This window comes from Terrapene carolina, unplaced genomic scaffold (assembly GCF_002925995.2).
Source record: "Terrapene carolina triunguis isolate 2854851 unplaced genomic scaffold, T_m_triunguis-2.0 Scaffold130, whole genome shotgun sequence".
Lineage (NCBI taxonomy): Eukaryota > Metazoa > Chordata > Testudines > Emydidae > Terrapene > Terrapene triunguis.
Genome location: NW_020664481.1, coordinates 20,425,691 through 20,432,179, shown reverse-complemented (window position 1 = coordinate 20,432,179; position 6,489 = coordinate 20,425,691). Strand labels below are relative to the sequence as shown.

Genomic DNA, 6,489 nt, shown 5'->3' with positions numbered 1-6,489 from the left:
AAGACAGAACCGCTGTCTTCAGCCACTGCTGAGGTCAGCTGCCCACTCCAGCACAGAGCAGCCAGGGTACCAGCTACGCACTGCGCTGCCTAGCTACCTGCTCCCGCCCTGAACAGTTCAGCAGCTCATTGATTTCCCGGCTGGAGCAGACAGCTAAACACAGCATGAGAGTGCACCAGAGCCAGTGGGGAACGCAATGAGGTTTAGCCTGGGTTCACATACTCATAAATTGGTTACAAAAACCAGGGAGGGGTACTGAGCTGAGAACAGATCCTTCGCATCCAGAGCTACCTGGTGCTCTGAAGTGGATGGGACAGAAACCAGAGTCGGAGGAGAGGAAGAGGAGAAACTCTCTCGTTAATAAAAGTAGTATTGCGGAGATGCAACAGGAGCCTGTATATCTGGACAATAATTTATCTCCCTACTTGTAGGTGCCACACCACTGCTGCCTACTATACATTCAGATCCACCTCTACAGCACCCCTCTGATCTCTTGAGGAGGGTGTGGTATTTGCCACCCATAATAAATCTATTGTTTGCTGTTTAACTACAGTAGAACCTCATTAATCCACTTTTTGGTCTCTCCACAGCCAAGCTGAATACAGTAGCTGGCAGAGCACTAACAGCAAGGTCTGTTACCCAATCTTGGTGGCGCAGGGGGTTCTGCTGATCGCCATATTTGGGGTTGGGAAGGAATTTTCCTCCAGGGTAGATTGGCAGAGGCCCTGGAGGTTTTTCGCCTTCCTCCGCAGCATGGGGCAGGGGTCGCTGGCTGGAGGATTCTCTGTGACTTGAAGTCTTTAAATCACGATTTGGGGACTTCAACAGCTGAGTCAAGGGAGAGAATTATTCCAGGAGTGGGTGGGTCAGCTTTTGTGGCCTGCATCATGCGGGAGGTCAGACTAGATGATCATAATGGTCCCTTTTGACAAAGTCTATGAGTCTATGAGTTTACTGCAGAACATTTACCTGTAGGTTCTGAACTATCAATGCTTCTGGCTGTCAAAACAAAACGAGGGAGGACACTGGGAGCCAGTCTTGAATTTTTAATTTGAAATGTGTTTATCGTCTTATGAGCCAATTCACCAGCGCTGGTGGTTCCCAATGGATGTCCCAAAGGCATTAGTGCAAAACGTAAAATGCTCTGCAGCTGGAACAAAAAGAGTCTCTATAGCCAAATGTCTTGCATGTTGAACAATTTGGTTCCTTAGTTCTCCCCCCATATCCTGAATTTCAATTTCCAATAGCGATGTCCCCTCCAACGCCACCTCTCCCTGATTCCCCCAACCTTACCCACTTATAAAGACAACCTGAACAAGATTAGCTTTTCTTGGTTTTGTTTCAGTTTTACTCCTATAGTTAAGAATACACTGAACTCTATATATTAACATCAAAAACCAGCTACCTAGAACTGAATCTCTCTTTTTAAAGATCCAAAATGACATCAAATTAAACTATACAGGATTTCTTTTAATGAATATTAACAAACTGCTTTTTAAAAAAAAGCAAAATGGAAAATAAACGCAGACCGAAAACTTGGTAGAAGTCAGTTCTACATCTTTGAGGCAGCGTGAAATACGAAGAGCACGGACTGAGTCACTCCTCAGGTGCCAGAGGTTCATTTAAACGCCTTAAAGCTGCTCGTGAGGAAAACTTGGCCCTGCTGGGACCTGTTCATTCAACTTTTCCAGCCCCCTGTGGAAATAAGCTCTGGTCCTCTTTATGGTGCTGGAAGTGGACATGGAGTAGGGGATCCTTTGAGAGAAAACAGGCGCTAACAATATTCTGTAGATGACCGCTCTGGGGGCTGGATCAGCCCTGTCAAATGGGAAAACAGATGATGGTGATTTTTTTTTTAAAATGGTTCCTAGTTGCAATATAAAGATGCAATTCCCATGAAGGATACAGGTGGGATAAGGGACCAACGAGAGGGGTCCACAGGGACTCCCAGGAAGGAAAACATTCATCCCTGACCCTCTGCTAACCTGCCCTTCCCAAGAAGCCAATTACACAGGAGAGAATTAATTCTCCCCTACTCACTGTCTGATCAGAATAAAGAGGTCATGCCCCATACGATCACAATTTAATGCCACAGAATTTGAACATGGGTTACAGGCTCCTACCTCTCAATTAGGATCCCAAATCCTCAAACTCATTTCTAAACAAACTTCTCTTTTGCTGATTTTTTTTTTCAAGTTGTATTTTAATAGTAGTGTTTCCCCCACCCCTTAGTGTTTTACTGCTGATCCCACTCAGAGACCTCTCTTTATTTCGGCACGGAGGCCCCTGAGGCTGGGATCATATGCCCCGTCCAAGTGCATCTCTGAGTAGCACTACGAGAGAAGGGCTTGTGTTGGCTCCAGATACCGTGCAGCACCCTTGTAACCCTTCGACTGCACCAGAGCTCCTGGGGGTCAGGTGAGAGGGAAAGGATCCTTTGCAGACTTCTACAGCCAGCAAAGGACTCAGTACATCTGGAGCACAGCAGTCCTGATGCTGTTCCCTTCTGCTCACTCTAGTGAGAAGTAGGTCTGGGGAGCTCCAAGGACCATTTGGTCAACCAGTGCTACTGACTCGAAACTGCCTTCAAGCAACGTAACTGTATTTGGACTAACAAGCAGGAAGGCTCCCAAACTGGAAGCCTGCTGTTTCACTGCAGAAAATGCAGCTATGCCTGGGGAGGAAGTCGTGCCTGGGTCTGGATTGTTCCTGAGCCTCTCTGAAGGCCAGGGACAGTCAGCCGGCTCTCTCAGGGAACCTCGTTACTAGGGGGTGTGTATAAAGGGCTACAGTCCCCGGGGGCAGCTGAGCAGAGACCTGCAAACTCACGTCCCTTTGAACTGCAGGTGCAGTGTGAACTACAATCCAGAAAAGGACAAGCAGGTATTTGATTTGCTTTCACTATTTCCTTCCCTTCTCCTCCACCCCCCTGGACTCTTCACATATTGTCCGTCAGATGAGTAAGACACTAATACAGGTGGAACAGACCAAAGAGGCCAGAGCACCGTCAACCAGGCCAGCAGCCCATCTCCCGCTGCCCCACCTAGGTACGGGTATCGATCCTGTACGATCAGGGAAGGGAAGAGGGCGGTTGAGAGGTCTGCATGCACGCTGAAGCCTGCCGAGGAGGCTCACGGCAAGCAGGCAGCCACCTGGTAGGCCCCCTCGGCGGTGTGCTGGACGCTGTGTTCCTGCAGCAAGCCCAAGTCCAGGAACCTCTCCCCACACCACATGCACTTGTACTGCTGCTCCCGGGCATGCACGCTGTGGTGCTTGTTGAGGTGCTCACGCTGCTTGAAGGCCTTCTCGCACGACGGGCACTTGTAAGGCTTCTCGCCCGTGTGCACGCGCCGGTGCCGCTGCAGGTCGGAGGCGTATTTGAACCGCTTCTCACAGTCGGGGCACTTGAGGGGTTTCTCGCGCACCGGGTCGCAGCGGTGCTGCACGAACTCCGAGGAGGAGAAGAAGCGTCTCTCGCACAGCGTGCACTTGAGCGGCTTCTCGGCGCAGTGCGACAGCTGGTGCTTCTGCAGGGCCGAGGACCTCTTGTAGGACTTGTTGCACACAGTGCACTTGAAGGGCCGCTCGGCGTTCTGCACGCACTTGTGCCGCAGCAGCTCCGAGGACTGGTTGAAGCCCTTCTGGCACACGTTGCACTTGAACAGGTTCTCTATGCCGTGCACGTGTTGGTGATAGACCAGGTGCGAGGGCTGCACGAAGCCCTTCTCGCACAGGTTGCACTTGAAGGGCTCCTCCACCTTGTGGGTGCGGCGGTGGCGCATGAGCGCATACTGCTGCTTGAAGCTCATCTGGCACAGGTCGCACTTGAAGGGGCGCTCCTCGCTGTGCGTGCGCTCGTGCTGCCGCAGGTCCGAGGGGCGCTTGAAGGACTTGTGGCACTCGCCGCAGCGGAAGGGGCGCTCCCCACTGGGCGTGCACTGGTGGTGCAGCAGCTCCGACGACTCCTTGAAGTGCAGCTCACAGACACTGCACTTGAAGAGGTGCTCGCCCGAGTGGGCGTACATGTGGCGCACCAGGTGCGAGCGGTGCTTGAAGGTCTTCTCGCACACCGTGCACTTGTACGGCCGCTCCGAGCTGTGCGTCCGCTTGTGGTGCACCAGGTGTGATGACTGACTGAAGCTCTTGTCGCACAGGGTGCACTTGTAAGGTTTCTCGCCGGTGTGGATGCGCTCGTGCCGCGAGAGCTCCGACAGGTGCTTGAAGGTCTTCTGGCAAATGGAGCAGCTGTAGGGCTTCTCCAACGAGTCGAGGGCCTGGGAGTGCTCCGCCTCGGGCGGCTTGTAGGTCTTTTCGCAGATGGAGCACTTCATGGCGCTGCCGTTGTGGACGTTGTGGTGCTGGGCTAGGGACGTCAGCAGGGAGAAGCCCATCTTGCAGACCCCACACACGAAGGGCTTCTGTTCTACCTGGATGCACTGGTGCTCAAGCAGGTCAGTAGCCTGGTGGAAGATCTTGAGGCACTGAGTGCACTGGAAGGAGCGGTCGTGCCCTGGCAGACACTGGTGCTCATGTGGGTTGGACAGGTGAGTAAGGTCGTGGCCGCACACGCCGCATTTGTGGGACGGCTCTCCAGCCTGGATCGGGGGGGGCTGGTGATGCTGCGGATTGGGGTCTGGTTGGAGCAGGATGCCGTAGACAGCACAACCCAAAGGGTTCTCAGCTGTGCTCGAAGAGATCGAGTGCTCTGTGAGAGCTGCTGTCCCGGTGTGATGTTGTTGCTGTTGTGGTTGCTGCTGCTGTGGTTGCTGCTGCTGCCAGCTTTCTGACATGCTTGGGAAAAAGAAATGGGGTTTTAGCAGACACAGCTTCAGCTTCTCGGTCGAGGGGATCAATCCAGAAGACACTGATTCCCAGCAGCTGGTCCTGAACTGGGGGTGGGGAATCCAGCCCACTCTCTAGATATCAGCAGCAGGGAGTGCTTTTCATTAGATCCTGTCTCAAGTTTTTTGGATAAACTAAATGGAAACCAGAAGCAAAAGAGTGTCTTGAAGACCACAGGAGGCCCTTGTCCGTGTTGACCCAATGCACTCACATTGGGGAAGGTGAGGAACACGCTCCAAGGAACAACTCTGCAAGGAAAGAAGACAGCTCACATCAGTTCCCACAGGTAAGCAAGACAACTGCGTGTTCAACCCATGGATCAGACTAAAAATAATCGATTCTATCTAGTCTACGCAAGCCACACTTACGCAAAAAGGGGGGGAAACTAACTGAACCAGGAAGAACACACAGTCTGGGGGAAGTTTTACCTAGGACCAGAAGGGACCAAGTCCTGCCCTGACAGCCACACTCCCATTAGACTGACTTTGTCCTAATGACTGGCAGCCTTGTTTTTTGGCTCCCTGCATTTTCAATCAAGTGTGGTGGCCCAGAAAGGGAAGCATGTGTAGATGTGGCTGTGGCTGTTTCAGTTTAGAGAGAGTCTGGGGATTCTTTTGTCCCCATTTGGGGCACAGATTGAGACTATCGAATGACATGTCACCATCTCTTTCCTAAATTCTCAGCAGAGAAGACTATATAGTCAACTGGATTAATTTAATCAACATTTCAATTTTAAATCCCCACGCATTCACTTGTTATGAGACCATTGGCTAGTGATGGTAAAAGTGGCTTGCTCGCCAAAAGACAAGTCCAACCTTTCTAATGATTTCATGTAAACCTCACTCAAGACGACATACAGCCCCTAGTCGGACTAAAAATACTGCCCTCCACAAACCCTTATAAAAAACATCACTGCACAGGAGCGTGACAGGATCTGCGGAGGTTCAGCACATCTACTAAAACCAAAATGTTGTCTCACGGTTGTGCAGTCCCAGGGGGTAGATACACACCGCTGTACGCTAGGAGCCAATCAAGTTTTACACTGAAATCTAGCATCACAAGCGGATCCACTCTGATCCAGTTAGGACTGGTTGAGTACCACAGGCTTACTTGGGGAAACAGATATCTCAGGATTTACTTCCAATTCCCAACTTTGTTAGTGTACCTGACACCACAGCTGTAGAAACGAAACAGCCTCACTGAAGAGGGGATTCAAGTGAATAAAATCTCTTCTTATTTTGAGACTAGGAAGAACAAGAGGGCTCCAGGGAAACAACTACTCTGCTTATGGTGGGCCACACAACATTAACCCATTAGACTAGAGCAGGGGTAGGCAACCTTTCAGAAGTGGTGTGCCGAGTCTTCATTTATTCTCTTTAATTTAAGGTTTCGCGTGCCGGTAATACATGTTAACGTTTTTTAGAAGGTCTCTCTCTATAAGTCTATATTATATAACTAAACTATTGTATGTAAAGTAAACAAGGTTTTCAAAATGTTTAAGAAGCTTAATTTAAAATTAAATTAAAATGCTGATCTTATGCCGCCAGCCTGCTCAGCCCGCTTCCAGCCTGGGGTTCTGTTCACCTAGGCCTGCAGTGGGCTGAGCGGGGCGACTCGAGGTCAGGGCAGAGGGCTGGGGTGTGTGTG

At 50.8% G+C, this 6,489-nt stretch overlaps 1 protein-coding gene across 1 annotated transcript in view; it reads right to left on the bottom strand.

Annotated features, from left to right (window-relative positions):
* Positions 1–1,031: 1,031 nt before the first annotated feature.
* Positions 1,032–6,489, bottom strand: part of ZNF319 (zinc finger protein 319) — a 9,055-nt gene continuing 3,597 nt past the window's right edge. The window contains exon 2 of the mRNA XM_026652683.1: positions 1,032–5,090. Within this exon, the coding sequence (XP_026508468.1) occupies positions 3,132–4,790 (1,659 nt within the window). The 5' untranslated portion in view covers positions 4,791–5,090 and the 3' untranslated portion in view covers positions 1,032–3,131. The remainder of the gene's footprint in view (positions 5,091–6,489) is intronic.